The 22,654-nt window shown below is 42.0% G+C and overlaps 1 protein-coding gene and 1 long non-coding RNA gene across 9 annotated transcripts in view; one reads left to right on the forward strand and one right to left on the reverse strand.

Annotated features, from left to right (window-relative positions):
* The window catches only part of ZNF462 (zinc finger protein 462), a 159,480-nt gene extending 137,624 nt beyond the window's left edge, over window positions 1–21,856 (forward strand). For all 8 annotated transcript variants that reach the window (XM_088838242.1, XM_088838243.1, XM_088838240.1 and 5 more), the window contains 3 exons: window positions 12,082–12,214; window positions 16,471–16,594; window positions 17,919–21,856. In XM_088838242.1, the coding sequence (XP_088694368.1) occupies window positions 12,082–12,214; window positions 16,471–16,594; window positions 17,919–18,126 (465 nt within the window). In that variant the 3' untranslated portion in view covers window positions 18,127–21,856. The remainder of the gene's footprint in view (window positions 1–12,081; window positions 12,215–16,470; window positions 16,595–17,918) is intronic.
* Window positions 1–22,654, reverse strand: part of LOC148777485 (uncharacterized) — a 46,256-nt gene that overhangs the window by 464 nt on the left and 23,138 nt on the right. The window contains exon 2 of the long non-coding RNA XR_016037903.1: window positions 17,892–17,961. This is a non-coding gene — a long non-coding RNA (uncharacterized LOC148777485). The remainder of the gene's footprint in view (window positions 1–17,891; window positions 17,962–22,654) is intronic.

The following is a 22,654-nucleotide window of genomic DNA, read 5'->3' on the forward strand; positions in this document are numbered from 1 at the left end:
GAAGGGGAACAGGTTTTGCTGTTCATTGGCACTTCATCTCACTTCCTTACTAGACAGGTTTTCACACAGTTCTGACTGAGTAGCCTTCACAGGTGACTTTGGGTTCATGGACATTCACAAATAACTTTCACAGGATACAAGGATTTACATGTAATTTTACTGTCTGAGTGATCGATCATGTATTTGAACAGTCTACCCTTTAAAAGTGTGGATGACTTCTGCCTTCAGAAGGCTCCAAGGAGCCAGGTTCTAGAACGCATCCTCAGCCTTGCTGTCTTTCTCCCTCTGTTGTGGCCCTTTTGGGAAACAAGGTGATAAATTGCTTCTCATCGCTCCAGAGACAAAAAGTGAATGTCCCTCATAGGTCTTCTGGGCCATTAAGAAGTTGGTCAGATACCCACCAATTTCTGAGTCTAGAAAGTACTGATCGTGTACCAGTGTGAACATTTTAGAAGCCAACTTAGAAATATATTGGAACTGTAATATAAAATCTGTAGATCATTTGACTTTGACCCTTAATTTCATGTCTGAGAATCTAGCCTGTAAAATCTAAACATGAAAGAAAGGTTTATATACTGTAAGTCTTATTACTGTGTTTTTTTAATTAATGTATTTTTTTAAAATTTATATTGGAGTATAGTTGAATTATAATGTTGTATTAATTTCAGGTGTACAGCAAAGTGGTTCAGATATATATATATACACACACACATATATCCATTATTTTTCAGATTATTTTCCCATATAGTTTATTACAGAATATTACTGAATATCCCCTGTGATATATAGTAGGTCCTTATTAGTTATCTGTTTTATATATAGTAGTGTGTATATGTCAATCCCAATCTCCCCTTTATCCCTACCCCTCTTCCCCCCCATAACCATAAGTTTGTTTTATACATCTGTAACCCTGTTTTTCTGTTTTGTAAATATGTTCATTTCTACCATTTTTTTTAAGATTCCACATATATGTGGATACCGTTTGATAAATGCCTTTCTCTGACTTACTTCACTGAGTGTGATAATTTGTGGGTCCATCCATGTTGTTACAAATGTCATTTTCATTCATTTTTTTGTGGCTAAGTAGTACATGGTGGTTTAGTTGCTAAGTCGTGTCTGACTCTTGTGACCCCATGGACTGTAGCCCGCCAGGCTTCTCTGTCCTTGGGATTCTCTAGAAAAGAATACTGGAGTGGGTTGCCATTTCCTTCTTCAGGGGATCTTCCCGACCCAGGAATCAAACCTGGGTCTGGATCATTGCAGGCAAATACTTTACCAGCTGAGCTCTGAGGGAAGCCCAAGTGGTATGTATGTACCGCATAGTCTGCGTTCATTTTTCTGTCAATGGACATTGAGCCTGCTTCCGTTTCTTGGTTATTGTGAACAGTGCTGCATTGAACATTGAGGTACATGTATCTCTTCAAATTATTATTTTCTTCAGATTTATGCCCAGGAGTGGGGTTCCTGAGTCATTTTTAGTTTTAAGGAACCTCTATACTGTCGCGGAGAGTCGGACACGACTGAGCGACTGAACTGAACTGAACTGATACTGTTCTCTTCTGTTAGGTCCATACCATTTAATAGTATGAACCTCACAGAAGCAGAAGATATTAAGAAATACACAGAAGAACTATACAAAAAGATCTTCTTGACCCAGATAACCACGATGGTGTGATCACTTTCCTAGAACCAGACATCCTGGAATGCAAAGTCAGGTGGGCCTTAGGAAGCATCACTTCGAACAAAGCTAGTGGAGGTGATGGAATTCCAGTTGAGCTATTTCAAACCCTAAAAGATGATGCTGTGAAAGTGCTGTACTCAACATGCCAGCAAATTTAGTAAACCCAGCAGTGGCCACAGGACTAGAAAAGGTCAGTTTTCGTTCCAGTCCCAAAGAAGGGCAGTGACAAAGAATGTTCAAACTATCACACAACAATTGCACTCATCTCACATGCTAGCAAAGTAATGCTCAAAATCCTCCAAGCCAGGCTTTAACAGTACGTGAACTGTGAACTTCCAGGAGTTCAAGCTGGATTTAGAAAAGACAGAGGAACCAGAGATCAAATTGCCAACATCCATTGGATCATCGAAAAAGGAAGAGAGTTCCGCAAGAAAAAGGAAGAAGTAAAGCAAGTACTTCTGCTTTATTGACTACAACAAAGCCTTTGACTGTGTCGATCACAGCAAACTGTGGAAAATTCTGAAAGAGATTGGAATACCAGACCACCTTACCTACCTCCTGAGAAATCTGTATGCAGGTCAAGAAGCAACAGTTAAAACTGGACATGGAACAACAGACTGGTTCCAAATTGGGAAAGGAGTATCACCCTGCTTGTTTAACTTCTATGCAGAGTGCATCATGTGAAATACCAGGCTGGAGGAAGCGCAAGCTGGAATCAAGATTGCCGGGAGAAACATCAATAACCTCAGATATGCAGGTGACACCACCCTTATGGCAAAAAGTGAAGAGGAACTGGAGAGCCTCTTGATGAAAGTGAAAGAGGAGAGTGAAAAAGATGGCTTAAAACTCAGCATTCAGAAAACTAAGATCATGGCATCTGGTCCCATCACTTCATGGCAAATAGATGGGGAAACACTGGAAATAGTGACAGACTTTATTTCCTTGGGCTCCAAAATCACTGCAGATGGTGAGTGCACCCATGATATTAAAAGACACTTGCTCCTTGGAAGGAAAGCTGTGATCAACCTAGACAGCATATTAAAAAGCAGAGACATTACTTTGCTGACAGAGGTCCGTCTAGTCAAAGCTGTGGTTTTCCCAGTAGTCATGTATGGATGTGAGAGTTGGACTATAAAGAAAGCTGGACGCTGAAGAATTGATGCTTTTGAACTGTAGTGTTGGAGAATACTCTTGCGTCCCTTGAACTACAAGGAGATCCAACCAGTCTATCCTAAAGGAAATCAGTACTGAATTTTCATTGGGAGCACTGATGCTGAAGCTGAAACTCCAATACTTTGGCCACCTGATGCGAAGAACTGACTCATTGGCAAAGACCCTGATGCTGGGAAAGATAGAAGGCAGGAGGAGAAGGGGACGACAGAGGATGAGATGGTTGGATGACATCACCGACTCGATGGACATGAGTTTGAGCAAGCTTCAGGAGTTGGTGGTGCACAGGAGAGCCTAGTGTAATTGCAGTCCATGGGGTGGCAAAGAGTTGGACACGACTGAGCGACTGAACGGAACTGACTGATACTGTCCTCTGTAGTAGCTGTACCAATTTACATTCTCACCAACAGTGTAGGAAGTTTCCCTTTCCTCCACTCCTTCTCCAGCACGTGTTGTTTATAGACATTTTTTGTGGGAGCCCGCACCATGGAGCATGTGGGATCTTAGTTTCCCAACCAGAGATCGAACCTGTGCCCCCTACTGTGGAAACTTGGAGTCTCAACCACCCCTCAAGCCAGGGAAGTCCTGACTTGTAGACTTTTTAATGATGACCATTCTGACCAGTATGAAGTGATAACATAATTGTTATTACGATTTGCATTTCTCTAGTAATTAGCAATGTTGAGCATCTTCTAATATATTTATTGGCCATCCGTCTTCTTTGGAGAAATGTCTATTTAGAGCTTCTGTCCATTTGGGTTTTTGGTATTTTGATATTGAGCTGTATGAGCTGTTTATATATTTTAGGCATTACTCCCTCATTGGTCATATTGTTCAAATATTTTCTCCCATTCTGTGGGTTGTCTTTTCATTTCATTGATGATTTCCTTTGCTGTACAAAACATTTTGAGTTTCATTAGGTCCCATTTCTTTATTTATTTTTTAATTTCCCTTACTCAAGGAAATGGAGAGAAAAATACTACTGTGATTTATGTCAGAGAGTATTTTGCCTGTGTTCTCCTTTTAGAGTTTTATAGTATCCAGTCCTATGTTTAGGTTTTTAATCCATTTTGAGTTTATTTTTGTGTATGATGTTAGAGAATGTTATAATTTCATTCTTTTACGTATAGCTGTCCAGTTTTCCCAGCACTACTTATTGAGTCAGTTCAGTTCAGTCCCTCAGTCGTGTCTAACTCTTAGCGATCCCATGGACTGCAAGCACACCAGGCTTCCCTGTCCATCACCAGCTCTCAGAGCTTGCTCAAACTCATGTCTGTCGAGTCGGTGATGTCATCCAACCATCTCATCCTCTGTGCCCCCCTTCTCCTCCTGCCTTCTATCTTTCCCAGCATCAGGGTTTGCCAGTGAGTCAGTTGTTCACATCAGGTGGCCAAATATTGGAGTTTCAGCTTCAGCATCAGTCCTTCCAATTCTGGACTGATTTCCTGTAACATTGACTGGTTGGATGTCCTTGCAGTCCAAGGGACTCTCAAGAGTCTTCTCCAACACCACAGTTCAAAAGCATCAATTCTTCAGTACTCAGTGTTCATTATAGTCCAACTCTCACATCCATACATGACTATTGGAAAAACCATAGCTTTGACTAGATGAACCTCTGTCAGGAAAATAATGATTTTTAATACACTGTCTTGGTTGGTCATAGCTTTTCTTCCAAGGAGCTAGCATCTTTTAATTTTATGGCTGCACTCACCATCTGCAGTGATTTTGGAGCTCCCCCCCCCAAAATGAAGTCTCTGTTTCCATTGTTTCCCCATTTATTTCCCATGAAGTGATGGGACCAGATGCCATGAACTTAGTTTTCTGAATGTTGAGTTTTACGCCAACTTTTTCACTCTCTTCTTTCACTTTCATCAAGAGGCTCTTCAGTTCTTCTTCACTTTCTGCCATCAGGGTGGTATCGTCTGCCTTTCTGAGGTTATTGATATTTCTCTTGGCAGTCTTGATTCCAGCTTCTGCTTCATCCAGCCCAGCATGTCTCATGATGTACTCTGCATATAAGTTAAATAATCTGGGTGATAATATACAACCTTGACGTACTCCTTTCCCGATTTGGAACCAGTCTGTTGTTCCATGTCCAGTTCAAACTGTTGCTTCTTGACCTGCATACAGATTTCTCAGGAGGTAGGTAAATTTTCTAGCTTGTTGTGATCCACACAGTCAAAGGCATTGATGTAGTCAATAAAGCAGAAGTACTTGCTTTATTTCTTCCTTTTTCTTGCAGAACTCTCTTCCTTTTTCTATGATCCAACGGATGTTGGCAATTTGATCTCTGGTTCCTCTGCCTTTTCTAAATCTGGCTTGAACATCTGTAAGTTCACAGTTCATGTACTGTTGAAGCCTGGCTTGGAGAATTTTGAGCATTACTTTGCTAGCATGTGAGATGAGTGCAATTGTTGTGTGATAGTTTGAACATTCTTTCTTCATTGCCTTTCTTTGGAATTGGAATAAAAACTGACCTTTTCCAGTCCTGTGGCCACTGCTGAGTTTTCCAAATTTGCTGGCATATTGGGTGCAGCAATTTCACAGCATCATCTTTTAGGATTTGAAATAGCTCAACTGGAATTCTATCACCTCCACAAGCTTTGTTCGTAGTGATGCTTCCTAAGGCCCACTTGACTTCAGATTCCAGGATGTCTGTTTCTAGGGAAGTGATTACACCATCATGGTTATCTGGGTCATGCAGATCTTTTTGTACAGGTCTTCTGTGTATTCTTGCCACCTCTTCTTAATATCTTCTGCTTCTGTTAGGTCCATACTATTTCTGTCCTATATTGTGCCCGTCTTTGCATGAAAAGTTCTCTTGGTATCACTGATTTTCTTGAAGAGTTTTCTAGTCTTTCCCATTCTGCTGTTTTCCTTTCTTTGCATTGATCCCGAGGAAGGGTTTCTTATCTCTCCCTGCTATTCTTTGGAACTGTGCATTCAAATGGTTGTATCTTTCCTTTTCTCCATTGCCTTTCACTTCTCTTCTATTTTCAGTTATTTGTAAGGCCTCCTCAGACAACCATTGTGTCTTTTTGCATTTCTTTTTCTTGGGCATGGTCTTGATCACTGCCTCCTGTACAATGTTACAAACCTCTGTCCATAGTTCTTCAGGCACTCTATCAGATCTAATCCTTTGAATCTATTTTTCATTTCCATTGTATAATTGTAAGGGATTTGATTTAGGTCATACCTGAATGGTCTAGTGGTTTCCCTACTTTCTTCAATTTAAGTCTGAATTTGGCAATGAGGAGTTCATGATCTGAGCCACAGTCAGCTCCCCGTCTTGCTTTTGCTGACTATCCAGAGCTTCTTTGGTTGCAAGGAATATAATCAGTCTGATTTCAGTATTGACCGTCTGGTGATGTCCTTGTGTGGAGTCTTCTCTTATGTTGTTGGAAGAGGGTATTTGCCATGACCAGTGCATTCTCTTGGCAAAACTCTGTTAGCCTTTTCCCTGCTTCATTTGTACTCCAAGGCCAAATCTGCCTGTTACTTCAGGTATCTCTTCACTTGCTACTTTTGCATTCCAGTCCCCTGTAATGAAAAGGACATCTTTTTTCGGTGTTAGTTCTAGAAGGTCTTATAGGTCTTCATAGAACTGTTCAACTTCAGCTTCTTCAGCACTACTGGTCGAGGCATAGACCTGGATTACTGTGATATTGAATGGTTTGCCTTGGAAACGAACAGAGATCATTCTGTTGTTTTTGAGACTGCATCCAAGTACTGCATTTCAGACTCTTTTGTTAACTATGATGGCTACTCCATTTCTGATAAGGGATTCTTGCCCACAGTAGTAGATACAATGGTCATCCGAGTTAAATTCGCCCGTTCCAGTCTATTTTAGTTCACTGATTCCTAAAATGTCGATGCTCACTCTTGCCATCTCCTGTTTGACCACTTCAATTTTCCTTGATTCATGGACCTAACATTCCAGGTTCCTGTGCAGTATTGTTATTTACAGCATCAGACTTTACTTCCATCACCAGTCACATCTACAACTGGGCATTGTTTTCACTTGGCTCTGTCGCTTCATTATTTCTGGTTTTATTTCTCCACTCTTCTCTGGTAGCATATTGGGTACCTACCAACCTGGGGAGTTCATCTTTCAGCGTCATATCATTTCTTCATACTTTTCCCAAGGCAAGAATAGTGAAGTGGCTTGCCATTGACCTCTCCAGTGGACCACGTTTTGTCAGAACTCTCCACCATGACTTGTCCAAAGAGACTGTCTCTTCTCCATTTTATGTTCTTGCCTCATTTTAATTGACCATAGGTACATGAGTTTATTTCTGAGTTTTCTATCCTGTTCCATTGATCCATATTTCTATTTTTGTGCCAGTGCCATACTGCTTTGATGTCTAGCTTTGTAGTATAATTGGACGTCAGGGAGTCTGATTCCTCCAGATCCATTTTTCTTTCTCAGGTTTGCTTTAGCTATTCAGGGTCTTTTGTGTTTCCATACAAGTTTTAACATTTTTTGTTCCAATTCTGTGAAAAAAGATGCCATTGGTAATTTGATAGGGATTGCACTCAATGTGTAGAATGCTTTGGGTGGTATAGTCATTTTGACGATATTGATTCTTCCCATTCAAAAACATGGTATATCTTTCCATCTGTTTGTCTCATCTTCAGTTTCTTTCATTAGCATCTTATAATTTTCAGGGTACAGGTCTGTTGTCTCCTTAGGTAGGTTTATTCCCAGGTATTTTACTCTTTCTGATGTGATAATAAATGGAACCATTTCTTTAATTTCTCTTCCTGATCTTCAATTGTTAGTATAAAACAGATTTCTGTGTATTAACTTTATATTCTGCAACCTTACTGAACTCATTGAACTCTAATAGTTCTCTGGTGGCATCTTTAAGATATTCCATGTATTGTTTCCATGTCAGCTGCAAACAGTGACAGTTTTACTTCTTTTCTAATTTTGATTCTTTTTATTTCTTTTTCTTTTCTGATTGCCATGGCTAAAACTAACCATGAAAGCTTTATATATGAAGACTTACTACTGCATTTTTGACAGTAAAAAGCCAGAAATAACCAAAGGTAAATTCACATGGGAAGAGTCAAGTAAACTATAATATATTCACTGGACAAAATATTATATGGTGATTGGATGTATACATATAGTAAATGTATACATATATTAAATAGATACATACAGAGACTGATGTTTATGTCATACCAGGCATAAAAAAGCAGTACTGTACATCATCTGTGAATAGAGAACAGAGATACAGAAATATAACAACTTCTTCATAGGTACTATGTGTAGGTTGTTGGATTTTAAATGAGTTTTTTCTGTTTGCTAATTTTTCATTGTATATATTTATGGGAAAGAAAAATATATTAAATGAAAATGCAGGCACCTAGTGATTAGGAGGTGAGAACCGTGCCCACTTCAATCTAGACACTGTGCTGGCCAGTGCAGATCTGGCTGAGCTGCAGGGTGTCTGTCTTCATGGAATTTGTTCTGTTGGGGAGGCAGGCCAGAAGACGTTAATTACCGAGTTTATTTTTAATTGAAATATAGTAAATTTACAACATTGTGTTAGTTTCAGATGTACAGCAAAGTGATTCAGTTTCACATATATATATTCTTTGCTGTCATAGGTTATTACAGGATGCTGACTACAGTTCCCTGGGCTTTGTAAAAGGGAAGGGCAGGGGAGGCTGCTCTGGAAGCCTCAAGCAGGATATTTAACCAAGGAGGAACTGAGGGAGGTCCCCCAGATGCAGCGACACTGGAGTGAGACTGGTATGGTAGGCTGAGGAGGAACCACGTCAGGGAGGCAGGCTGGACAGAGTGTCACATGGAGGTTACGGCCTGTGCAGAAAGAGGCCCAAGATCAAGAGACTGGCCTGTTCCAGGAACCTCAATAAGTTCAGGATTGTGGGAGCAAAGCAGAGTCAGCTAAGGGAGAGGGTGGGCCAGAATGTAAGGTTATAATCAGACATGTAAACCACAGTAAGAAATTGGGGTTTTATCCTCAGGGCAAGCAGAGATTGACATGAGCAGATTTAATTTAAAAAAAAAAAAAAATTCCCTCCATTCAACCGCACTGGACAGATAGATATAAGAGGTGGTAAGAATGTACACAGGGGACCTGGCAGGAGGGAGGGAAGGGACAGAGGCTCAGAAATGCAGCCAAAGGCTTCCTTTTATATGAAGATGAATCCTGGATTGCTAGTTTGGAGATTAAAGGTACAGTAAGAACTCAACCCTATAAAGAATTTTTAATTTAAAATCTTCTAATTACATAGCAAAAAAATATTCATTTTTATTTTTAAACAAAGATTTTAGAAATCTTTAGGACAAATACCTCCTAGGTGAGCCCCCTGGGTGAATGTTATACCATGAAAATGTCATGCACTCCTAAAATTGTGCAAAATCCAAAATGCTAACAGTTTTCCTGTAAAAGGAGAAGAAAGAGGAAGGCGGAAAAGAAAAAATAACATTTGGTTTGGTGACAGATCTCCTTCTGTCACTCTGAGTTCCTTGATAGGCACAGGGCCTGGCACACAGCAGGGCCGCTGGGAGCCCTGAATGAATGAATCAGTGAGCGAATGAGTGCAGACTGCTGGATTAAAGGCTTTGAGTGTTGTTTTTTGGCCTTTCTCAGTCTCATTACTTTTGTTTCCTGGCAATGCCCAACTGTCCTGCCCGTTCCACATGCCTGTGGCTGACCTGGCTGAAAGTGGGGACAAAGTGATAGGGAAAGGCTGCCCCTTTAAGTACCGATCATTTCAAAATATTTTTTCTTTGCATAATTCAAAATTACGCCAGTTGGAATCTTGCCTCCTTTTCCTGAAAAAAAAAAAAAAAACTGGCAACCCAGAAAACTTTTATTCAGATATTTGTCATAAATGGTATTTGATTAAAATGTAGACTTTGTGGTGAAACATAACTTCATAAATATGCATTTATGATACTTCTTATACACATTTCCAAAAGCCAAAATTGGAAAAGGCCACATTCCCAGAAAGGGAAAGGGAAACCACAGTTTGGTGAACTCTTGTGTTTCAGGTACTATGCTGACCCTCTTTATCGATACAGACAAGGACACTGAGGCCGTTCAGAGTCCTGTGGTTCATGGCAAACCCTAAACTTGAACTCAAATCTGTCTGACTTCAAACTTCCTGCTCCTTGTGCCCTCCCTTTTTGCTTCTTTGTTATAACAATAAATATTTTAAAAATCTATATAGGTCTGTAGGCATGAGGCCAGTAGATAAAACCCTAATTCGGAAGGTAGTTTAAGCAAAAGTCCTTTGCTTGACTGGTACCGTGAACTCTTAGAGGGAAGGAAGAGAGAGAAAGATTCTAACTGGGTTTCCTCCTCTTCACCTTAGTCTGTTCATTCGCTCACTCGTGTCCGACTCTTTGTGACCCCATGACCTGCCACACGCCAGGTTTCCCTGCCCTTTACTGTCTCCTGGAGTTTGCTCACACTCGTGTCCATTGAGTCGTTGATGCCGTCCAATCTTAATCATTTTTAAAACTTTTTTTCATGAGCACACGGGAATTTGCCTTCCCTCAGGGTTTCGTGCTGTGATCATTGAAGATCTCTTTTCCACCCTCACGCTGAGCTGTTTTCCAAGTCAGCTGATTTCGTTCTTACAGTTGTATCAATGGATTGTTTCTAAGAGAGCTTTTATCTTGAGTTTTCTTCCTCGATTTCAATGCTGCCGACCCCAACCCCCACCCCACGCACACACGTGGTGTTGTGGGGACAAGTATTACACTTTCTCACAGGACTGTCTGCGGCCCTGAAGCTCTGAGGTTCTCTGTCACGCGTTTGTCACAGTACATGACGATGTTTCCATCTGCCAGGCATATGGAATTGGTGGTGCGCAGCACAGCTTTGTTCCAGGCTGGTCCCAGGGAATATTTTGGAACCGTCTTGTAAATTCTCCTTATCATCTCCTGCGCCCTCATTACGCACTGCCTCTACTGTAGCAGCTATGGAAATCTGTCTTGGAGTCTAGTTAATGAAGTCTGTCTTCCCTCTTCAACTCAAAACTCTGTGCCTCTGGAGGCCAGAACTGGGGCTCATTTATCTCCATGGGCCCCTCCCTTGGCCCCACCAGGGAAAGCGTGGAACCCGTCACCGTGCTGGTTTGAGTCATTTTGTTGGCTTGGCTCCTGTGCCATCATTCTTTTCCATTCTGTGCATGCAACTGAAGAAGTTCGGAAAACAGATTAATTGAAGAGGGGGCATTGTGTGCTACCGTTGTTATGAGAACCCCAAATGGAATATCCCCACGGAGTTTTCATGGGGTGAGTTTTCATTTCTCTTGGATGATATTTTTGAAGCCAGTTTGGAGTCCCACATTATTCTAACCACATTTTATATAAACACAAATCAGCCACAGTTAACACTTTAAAAGAGTTTTTAGGGATTTGTCATCAAGATTTTTCTCAGATAATCCCAGCTGTGATGAACAGGCTGTGGTCAGCTTCAGAAACAGTAGTAAACTAAACACTAACAATACTGTCAGACACTTAAACTGGAGTTAGGAATTGAGCAACTGTCATTTGGTCAAAGCTGGGACAGCTCCACAGCCCTCCAGGTTGATAGGCTATGGTGGAAATGTTGGGACTGTCTCTGCTAGTTTTCAGGATACTTACAGAGCCTCTTTCCCTCCAGATATATTTGAAATTTGGGCTTCTCTGGTGGCTCTGATGGTAAAGAATCTGCCTGCCAATTCAGGAGACACGGGTTCAATTCCTGGGCCAGGAAGATCTCCTGGAGGAGGAAATGGCAACCCACTCCAGTATTTTGACCTGGAGAATTCCATGGACAGAGGAGCCTGGCAGGCTGCAGTCCATGGGGTCACAAAGAGTCAGACACAACTGAGCAACTAACACACACACACGTGAAAGGTACACCCTTGAATTCAACTCAAAAAATGTGTATTGGACATCTGCTCTACACCCCAAGCTTCATGAGACTTGATTTTCTGCTAACTACAGCTCACGTTTCTAACTCAATTTGGTAAGGAAGGTCCAGTGTTGACAATTCCAGTGAAAATGAACATGGGAGCAGAAGACAGATGTGCCTATAAGATGGTCAAAATGAAGAAAAGGACCACTTAGGCCCTGGGGTAATTTGGTCCTGGCTCTAAAAACACACCCATCGGAAAAGGACGTTGGACAGCTCTGTCCTCCAGGGAGAATGGAGTTCAGTTGTGGTTTGTGATTCCACTGTTTGCGTCTTTTTCAGGTAAGCCGAAACTTTGAGCTGGTTGGACGGGTTAACTTGGATCAGCTGGAACAGATGAAGGAGAAGATGGAGAGCTCTAGCAGTGATGATGAAGACAAGGAAGAAGAAATGAACAGCAGGGCTGATGACAGAGGTTGGTCCCATCCCTGCCCCCTGAGCCCCAGATGGCATCCAGCCTGGCCGTGGGGAGACAGAAGGGAGGCAGAAGGTTGTTGGAGGAGGAACAGAAGGAATGATCCTTCTTTGTTAAGTAGCAGAACAGACTGGCTGCAACACGTCAGGGGCCATGTCTTTGTAAACTATTACCAGCTCGAGAAACTCCAAGGAAAACAGACGTTTTCTCTTTAACTGTAGATATACATTTGTTAAAAAATACATGACGATGATTTGTTTTTATTCAGGAAAACTGTTATCTGGGGAATCTGCAGAGTAAGGACAGACAGCAAGATGGATGGCCCTGTAAAAGCTATCGAGGAATGTAAATGAATTTCCAGTTGAATGCTTATTTAAAATTGCTGCTGCTGGGGTATATTTTGCTGGGGATGGGGGAAGGGAGCCGCAGAGGGCTTGAGCCTGAGGTCCGAACCCCTCCACGTGTCCTTCTGCATGGCTCTGCTCTTAACCCCCTGGCTTACTGCTTTGGCTTTGTAAAGAGAGAGAGAGGAGACCAGTGGCATTTGTCTGTCTTTACAGGGAATAGTAGGCAAAGTTTTGAGGGACTTTTGTACTATTTTTCAGCTTTCTGTGATTCCATAATTACTTTCAAAATGAAGTTTTTTGAAGTATATTTAGTTGTAGACATACATTTACATGATCTCCAGTTGGTATTCTGTATTGTTCAACATAGAATATTGTTGAAAAAGCAAGATACTACATAAAGAATATAGGTTGGAATATCTTACTGTAGTTATTGCAGACTTATCAAAAGCACATGGATAACCTAAACCTGAGAAATAAATATGATGCCATCCCACTTATGAGGAGAATGGTATTAGTTGCCATTGCGGAACATCATCATGGGCCAAGCCCAGTGTCAACAGTTTTTATTTAATCTTATATACGGTTAGAGGGCTCTGCAGTTGGTCTCTATGGATTTGGCTCCCAGTTCTGTTGCTTTTTAGTTATATGACTTTGGGTAAATTATTTTATCCCCTGCACATTCATCATCCTAATAATAACAACTTCCTGTGGTCACTTCCTTAGGGTCGCGTAAACCTTAAGTAAGATAGCACACAAACATTATTAGTCCAGTTCCTGGTAAACAGTAACCACTTAATAATAATGATAAAACCCTGCAGTGTAGATGGCATTATTGACATTTTACAAGTAGGGAAATAAAAGCCCAGAATATTTAAGAGCGTGTTCAAAGTTAAAACGAAAACACTGTAGGTTGGGTTTAAGTCTTCTGGCTCCAAAGGCAAAATGTCTTTACATACTGTACCACTTCCCCTACCCTTTGTGGATGTTCTTCATTGATGGGAACCTGGCCCTGAATTCTGTCAATTCATTGGTCTTTGGGGCCTCATTATAAGGCGTCCTTTTGTGGAATTTCTTGGTTTTTCTTGCTAGTCAGTCTGCCAGCCTAGAACGCCGACTTGGTGGTCATTTTCTTCTAAGGTTCTCCCTCTTCTTCTTCTTGATTTTTCTTGACTTCCATCCCATCCCTCCATATTTTACCTCCGCTATAGCAGGAGACCACAGCTAAGTGATGATTCAGTTTGGCTTCTGAACCCCGTGCCTGTGGTCAGTGGATAAATAGAGCATCCGCACTATATAGACTGATTGCCCTTATAAAGTTATGACTTTTATTAGGAGGGGGCATAGTGATCTATTTCTTAGAATGGCTGTGATTCAAGAAGCATGGGTTTTAACTTTTCCCTTCCTTCTTTCTTAAAAAGCATTTCACGAATATGTCCTTAGTGATGAATTCTTTAGGGTCATCTGTGTACTGTTACCAGAGTTCTCTCAAAGAGGATGCGTGTGACAGAGGGCACCCAGGCTCCCTGTCTTCACAGTGTCTCTGCCCTACCATTCCTCCCAGGAAACGAGTTATTCCTTATTGGAGACCGTGACTTTTTAATCTCTAGAACGAAGTATACATGGTTTTACAGGTTATAAGCATTGCAGAGGCAGGAAGCCCTGTTAGCCCTCCCCTCCCCTGTGCCACGTCCAAAATAATAGCATAGACGATGAGAAGGGAGAGAGGGCAGCTAGATGGGCACAGCGCCAGCCATGTTTCCTTGACCGCCCAGCCCAGCCGCCCCCTCGCACGGGGCATCAGACCAGCTCAGTGTGCCTGAGAAGAACTTCATGGTGTCTGATCGCTTCTCCCTAGAAAGCGCAGCCTCCACATTCATGAGCCTTAACCGCATGGGGAGAAAAGACTTGGGGAGGGTGGAGAAGCCTGTGTTCCTCTCTCAGAGGGCAGGGGATTTACATGAGTAACTTCCAGTCATGTTAATGGGGAATACCTTCCCATCCCCCTTGTCGATTCTTGAAAGAACAGCCTCCTTTGTCTCATCGCCTTGGAATCAATTTTCCACCATCTAGGTGTATTCTTGCCAACAAGAAGAAATGGCACACAGTAGCCTCGGGGTGTTTTTGCCAGACGTTCTGTCTTCCAGGAGTAGAAAGAGTGGGAGGTGGCGTTAGCACAGCTCTGGGGCTAATGGAAGCCATTTGATGTGTGACAGGTAATGATTGGCCTCCTCCTTTGAGGATGAAACAGCATAAGCAGTTGGAAAGAATAGATGGTTGGTTTCATGTTTCCTCAGGGTAAGCAAGTGAGTGTGCCAGGAGCAGGCCTCCTCGTTGGCAGCAGAGACCCTCATCAGGCGCTCCATTTGTGGGGCTCATATCCTTGGAGCTACCCCGTTCCCAATGTGCCTTCCCAACACGAGAAGCTGGGAGAGGCCTGACCGTGGCCACACTGCAGGTCCTGCCTCAGAAGGCAGCTCGGAGGGACTTTGAAAGGGAGGAAACCGGGCATGAAGAAATCAAAATGCACCCAAGCAGTGTCCTCCCCACCCCCTCTCATTATGCAGTTGGGAGGAGTCAGGAAGGCATTCTGTTGATTTCTTGCCCAAGATAATCCCTGCTAAGGAATTAATGCGCAGAGCAGATGGTGCTGTCTCATTTCCAATGAAAAGAATCAAGGAAGATAGTCTGTGCAATTATTTTTAATGGCTTGTGTGGTGATCTTCTTAATTTGTGAGAAAATGTTTCATCTTTTGTTAGAACTGGCCCTATTCACAGTGCTTTTTGTGCTGCAGATGAAGGCAGCTCAGAGACACCTAGCCTGTTAACATCATCCTGAGGATTTTTTTTTTATTAGATGGAGTATTTCAACCAAGAGACATCTTCCTGTAACATCTCGTGAGTCCAGGCACATGGTGATCAGAGGGGCAGAGATGATCAGCGTTTGTCTGTGTGCCGTCCTCACTCTTCAGCATGGCTGCAGAGCCGTCTAGGTCCTGCTGTTCATTACCCACGTGAAGATCTGGCCCTCTGTGCTATAATGAAAGACATATGGGCTTGGGACCCAGGATAACACAAAGGCCATATAAGCTCTTGTCTTTGAGTTTGCCAGGAGGCGGGGCCTCCAAATAATTAGCCAGTCAGTCCCCATTTAGCAGGCCCCTCACATGCTCCCAGGGCCGTGGAGGAAGTAAAACGATAGTCAGCACTTGATTACCACAGACCTGTCCAGAAAGGCATCTGCACATCCCCATGTTCAAGAATACACCGATGGAGGGCAGCTGGCCAGAACCCCTTACTAGCTGAGTACATGCTTTCACATCCCCACCTCCCCGTCGTCTGGGATTCGCGTTCCTGCTTGGTTCTCTGCTTTCGGGTCTCTTTCAGTGCTCGCAGCCACCCTGGGAGGTGTAGATTAAGATATCCATGGCAGAGGACCACAAGTTGTGAGCCCTCAGCTTTCCCTGGAACGTGTGGGAAACCTTGAGGTCTTCCTACGACATAACCTGGCCTTGGTGCTTTCAGGAGCCTGTGTTCTTATTAGTGAGTGGAGAAAAACTGTGTTAAATAGGAAATGAATAGGTGCTAAACTATGAGGCGCCGATACAGAGCCCCACAGGAGGGAGAGATTTGATAGAAGAAAATGCTCAGACGCCATTGGAATGAACAGATGGGGTTCTTAAGGCAAGACAAACTTGGGTTATTTGTGACAGAAACAGTTGGGAGGTGAAGAGAAGTGGGGATGCCTAGGGCCTGGGAACAGTTCTCGAGAGTTTCAAGAAACAATCCTTTGGTGAAAGGCCAGCAGGAGAAAGAGTAAGGAATCTGGGAATGGGAGGAGGTTCCTGGTGAATGTTGACTTCTCTTCTGCCGCTCCAGCTCACAGGTAACACGCCTGCTTTCTCCTCACAGATCTCTTGAGATTTTCTGACCATGGGGCTGCTATCAACACTGAGAAGCGTTTTCCATGTGAATTTTGCGGCCGGGCGTTTTCCCAGGGCTCTGAGTGGGAAAGGCACGTGCTGAGACACGGCATGTAAGTCCCGTGAAGGCCTTCGCGCATCGTGCGAGGTGGCGGTGGCTCCTGACGATACGTAGGCCCCTCTGAGTCACACTTCCGGGTCCGGGAGGAGAGGCAGCTTGTCACGAACTGGGTTTCTCCCTGTCCGCTGGTTTTTTAAAATGGTCGCCCAGACACGAGTCACAGGAGGAGAGACGTCCTTACGAATGACAGATCCCGCTCAAGCCCTCGTGTAGAAGTATAGCACTCTCTCCAGCCCGGGCCCCTTCAGCTTTCGTTAGCATGACGTTCTCTGTAGAGCGTGGACCGGGGTCCAGAGATCTGGCTTCTGCTCCTGCCTCTGTGATGACTCACTCCCCGAGTGGCCTTGAACCTTCCCACGCACCTCTTGGTGCCTTCAATGCTCTGCCTCGGGGACAGAGCCCGCTTCTGCCTGCCTCCCAGGTAGGTGGGAGCACACCTGCAGAACACGCGTAAGACCCTTGAACATAGTAACACTGTCCCCTAGACAAGGCACTTACAGGCCAGCAGACACTGGGATAGCCTAAGAGTTGGTCCCTTAAGCAGAAAATGCCCAGAAATCGGTACTATCTAAACTTCAGAGAATGTAACTAAGCTTCCCAGAATATAACTAGGATGAGACATGGGTCTCATCTTCAGGTTCTTGCTTTTTGTTTGTTTCTATGGGTCTCTCCATTAACTCTTTAATACCCTGGTTGCGCTTTTAGTCCTGATAGGTGTAGCAAATCTGCATTTTCTAGGTTCCTCTGATGGATCTGAGCATAAGACAGTTCTTTCTGTGATCACTTATGACTGTATTGTTCCCAGTATACGAAGGAACATAAGATCATTATGTTGCTCTAGAAGCTAAGAATGATGTAATCAAAATATAGTATAATAATGGATAGGGCTTCCCTGCTGGCTCAGATGTTAAAGCATCCTCCGTCTGCAATGCAGGAGACCCAGGTTTGATCCCTGGGTTGGAAAGATCCCCTGGAGAAGGAAATGGCAACCCACTCCAGTATTCTTGCCTGGAGAATCCCATGGACAGAGGAGCCTGGAAGGCTACAGTCCATGAGGTCGCAGAGAGTCAGACACGACTAAGCGACCAACATTTTTCACTTTCTTTTCATTTTTATAGGTTCAGATTTTGAATAAGATACCAGAAATATATGAGCTAAGTATAACAGGTAGCAGGGATAAATCACTCACAGTCCAGTCAATAATTTGTCTGTGGCCCCCAAGACCTTTTTAGGATCAGAGATATAAGGAGGTGAATTTTTTTTTAACTAGGAAAAATATGTACACTCACCTGTCACTCCCATGAATGTTTTCCCAGGGCATTGAATGACACCAAGCAGGTGAGCCGAGAAGAAATCCACCTGAAGGGTAACATGGAGGACAGTATTAAGATGCCCTCTATAGAGGAAAAGGAAGATGATGAAGCAATCGGGATAGACTTTTCCCTAAAGAACGAACCAGTAGCCATCTGTGTCGTAGCTGCTGACAAATCTCTCCTGGAGAATGCAGAGGCCAAAAAAGAATAAGCGTTTGGTGAAATTCTTAATCACCCCTTACTTGAACCGTGATGAAAAAGAAAAGTGGGAGGGCCGGCTTGGGCTGAGAAGAGGGGGACAGAAAAGAGAAGACAGAACAAAGCTGCTTTTTAGGACTGAACAATCTATTTTCAAAGCACTGGTACCTGTGTGAGTGAGTATGTAAATTAAAGTTATTTAAATGGTTGGAATATGTGGCTCCTTTTCCATCACTACATCTTTCCTTCCGGATCTTCATCGTGGAAGTTTCCTTTGTTGCGGAAGCACCTCCCTTGCACACCTGTGCACTATGGTGGTCTTGGACAGTATATGGAAACAGAAGCTCCGTGACAGGAGAAGACTTCTCTTAGGGGAACAACTTTTTGACGCACAACTTTTGGTGCGTTTTTCTAGTTTTAATACCTTAAGCTTTTTCAAGACCTAACTGCAGCCGCTTTGGGAAAAAACAAACAGAAAAAAAAAAAACAAAAAAACAGAAAACAAAAAAAAAACTGCTTTGCATAAAACAGTCACCTGTTTCCTAGTACCTCAAACTTAACCAAGGGAATTCTCTGCATTTGTCAGTACTACCTGTCGTCATTGTGGTTAAATGTAGAGAGAACTGCTGGGCAAGATGGTGAATGGAGAAAAAAAAAAAAGAGTTTTAAAGAAAGGAACACAAATTGTGCTTAAAATCCCCACGTGGGTTTTATTTCTTAAAATACTGTGATTTTTTTAATTATTTTAGTAAAAAACAAGACAAAAAAAAAGAAACAGACTTTAATTATTAGATAAATGTTTGTGAATTGTCATCCTTTATTCCAGGTAAGCTGTTTATTAGTGTTCAACTATAATTTAGAATTTGGTAGATTTCATGTGAGCTAATTTTAAGGTGACTTTGGAGTTTTGTTTGCCACATGTTTCTTTTCTATCAGTTTGAGTGTTACAAACACAGCACAATTCAGTTTTCATATAAATTGTTTTTTGTGTGTGTGTTGTTGTTGTTTTGATTTGGGGGCAAGGGAGATTTAGTTTTTTGTGAATAGGAATGTTTTTATTTTAAACATGGAAATAACAAAGAAGTTAACGTTTTTTTAATTTAACTAAAGAACCAAACTTTTCGGCACCTCTATGCAGCTTGTGGGCCAGACGAGGAAGTCCTCTTCACCCTTCTGTTGCTGTCAAATTTACACATTATCCGTCTCACACAAATAATCTCTGTTAGGATGGGCTGGCTTTTGTGTGTGATTTCTAAATCTGTGTTCTGTTTTTGTTTGCATTGTGGGGTTTTTTTTTTTTGGGGGGGGGAGGATTCTCATTTATTTTTCGGGACAAGGGGATGTGCTCAAATCCCATCCCTTTGGTGAGAGTGTTCAAGAAATACTTATATCCTACAAGGAGCCTGGAGAACTACTTTTTTTTTTTTTTTTTTTAATCTAGCTGCCAGCTGCTCTGTTTCCCCGTATTAGTTTTTTCAGGAGGGAGCAGCTTAGACGAAATCTAAGTCTACATTTATAATACATTCTGATTGTGAACAAAGGGTTTCGTTCCAAAAAAGTAGAACTTTCCTTGAATCCTAGGTTTTAGAAGCCTGTGTGTGAGAGAGCTTGGATGTGTGTGTGGACATGTGTGTGTGTGTGTGTGTGTGCGAGTCCTTTGGTTTTCATGTTTTGTTGTTTTATTTTTTGTTTTGTTTTTTTACTTGGAAGGGTTGGGGGAGGGGGGAGAAAGGGAAGGGAATTGCTGAGATGACAGTGTCCCACACAGCTTCAAATAAAATCCATGGAAAGATATTGCATTTGTGGAATAAGTGCTTACTTGAAAAGCATGTTCTTCTTTTATTTTCTTGCTGTTAAGAATTTTTATTTGTGGGTGTTTTAATTTAAGGTTTTTTTTTTTTTCGGGATGGGGGGCCATCATGTGGAAACCAGAATATGGGGAAAGTGTGAACTGTCTAGACAAAGATTCATTTTGTGTCCATATTTGTTTTTAATTGGCCTCATTTCAAATGTACTAAACAGTTCCATACCTGGATTGGGTGTTTGTAATGGTTACCAAAAAAGCAAAAAGAAAAAAAAAAAAAAAGAAGAAAAAAGGAAAAAAAGAAAATAATTGTGACATGCTTTTATCACTACTTTATTTTTCAAATAACATGTAAATATTGTAATCCATTGGATTTTGTTTTGCTAACCTGTTAATAAAAATATGGGACCATTATCCTTTTAACAAGGCTAGAATGTCATTTTTTTTTTCTTTTTTCAAACATATACCTGATATTTTGTGGCCGCACATTTTGGATGCATTATTATAATTCTGTTGACTGTAATGACATAGAATTTACAACATTTTTTTTGTTTAATTTATACAGAGGACATTTTTTTTTCAGAGCTTGAGAGAAGAAAATAAATAGCAAAATAATAACCTATTGACTCCAATAATCAGTGTTTCCCAAAACTTGATAAAAGATAGGGAGATCCTGAGTTCTTGAAGCCAAGGGTTTAAAAAAACAAAAAACAACACACTAGTAGGTTATTCAAGTTGTTTGCAACATACATTTTGTAATGAAATGTGAGAAATTAATAAAGAATTTTTTTCACATGTGTCTATGTTCATCTGTTGTAAATCATTTACAGATATGACTACACATATGAAATGTAGAAATCATATAGCATTGCCTTTTCAATACATGTGCATGAGAGCTATTTCAAACCATTGAATCTAAACCATTATGAAAAGCAAAGGTGACTTTCAGGTGAGGTATGAGCTAGGATTTTAAAATGTTAACATTTCTGCATCAGATATTTATAACCAACTGGGGGAATTTTATGAAGGGAATGTTTTCTGTCAAAAATGGGAATCAGGGACTTCCCTGGCAGTCCAGTGATAAAGACTCCAAGCTCCCAATGCAGGGGGCGTGGGTGCGTGGGTTTGATCCCTGATTTGGGAGCTAAGAGCCCCACAAACTGCACGGCATGGCCAAAAAAAAAGTGTGAATCAAAGTGGTGTATGAACCTTCAGAAGGAGGAAATGCCAGTGACTGAACATCATCTGGGGACCCTGAACCCATGAGCACAGTTATTTTCATCTAACTGCAAGTCACAACCATTGCCACAAACTATCTTACTATGCATCCCGCACCAGTTATTATCATCATTAACTTATTCTTTGAGCTACCCTGTTATAAATCAAAGGAAAAAATAATAGTCATGAAACCTAGAAGAGTAAATTAAAATCAACAGCACTGATTTCTAATCTCAAAGCTGTTGTACACGGTCTGCCTTCATCAGTGTTAAGAATGGCTCACATCCAGAGCCCATTGTAAACATTTGATTTTCACCCTTCCTTCTTTATCATCTTCACAAAGGAAAGATTTTAGGAGACTTACAAGAGTGCATAAAATCCAATTAGAGAAAACAGAGTAAAGCAAATCAAGACCCACAGGGGAAATGACTGACTAGCAAAGCCATCGTAGAGAACTGGTCCATAAGACCATACATATGCTGTGTACTTGGCTCTGAGCTTCCTGGGAGGCATGGCACAAAAGGCTAATCCAGAAGCACTGTTTTAGTAACTTATTGAATGTTCAAGAAACGTTCAACATTTTCTAGGGTTTCAGGTATAGAAGTTTCTTCTGTGTGCTTTCCTATAGGAGAGAAAGTGATGTAATGGACTTGTTCATTGTAAAACATAGCTATTCCTTTTGTGAAAGTCGTCTCTGACTGTGACCCCACAGACTGTATAGTCCATGGAATTCTCCAGGCCAGAATACTGATGTGGGTAGCCTTTCCCTTCTCCAGGGGGTCTTCCCAACCCAGGGATCAAACCCAGGTCTCCCACATTGCAGGCTGATTCTTTGCCATCTGAGCTACAAGGGAAGCTCAAGAATACTGGAGTGGGTACCCTATCCCTTCTCCAGGGGATCTTCGTGACCCAGGAATCAAACCGGGTCTCCTGCATTGGAGGCGGATTCTTTACCAACTGAGCTATGAGGGAAACCCATTCGTTTCCTCCATCAAATATTTAATGAACATTGTTTTTATTAAGTTCATGTCTAATCCATACTCCCACTTAGTTGTATGTATAGGAAGTGGAAAATACTGAAAAATGAATCATGGTAGGACCTGTTACAAGATAACTGCTTAGCTCTATAGAGCAAGTTAGTTACTTTAGTTCTTAACACAAATTTCCAGTGAGGGTCAGTGGGAATGCCTTTCCATCTAGTGTCTCAGGAATCCAAGCTCCTCCATCTGATGTTGCTGCCATCTCAACCCATGAAACCTGGAGTCATTGCTGAGAGCTTGGAGATAGTCTACCCACTCAAATGCCTCATCCAGGAAGTAGCATACATTTCCAGTCTTGCCTCCTGGGCTATACCTGGTCATACAACCAACCCCACCTACCCAAAGGGGCTAGAAAGTGTGCAGTTTGTCTACCAATATGCCCAGGAAAGACTCAAGCCGGCAGCCTCTACAGTAATCAGGAACTTACAGAAGTGTTCCTTTGGAAACAGAAGGGAAGATAGACACCCTCTATTTACTGA

The sequence above is a fragment of the Moschus berezovskii genome, chromosome 7, assembly GCF_049115385.1.
Source record: "Moschus berezovskii isolate FMDL1 chromosome 7, NW_MosBer_1.0, whole genome shotgun sequence".
Lineage (NCBI taxonomy): Eukaryota > Metazoa > Chordata > Mammalia > Artiodactyla > Moschidae > Moschus > Moschus berezovskii.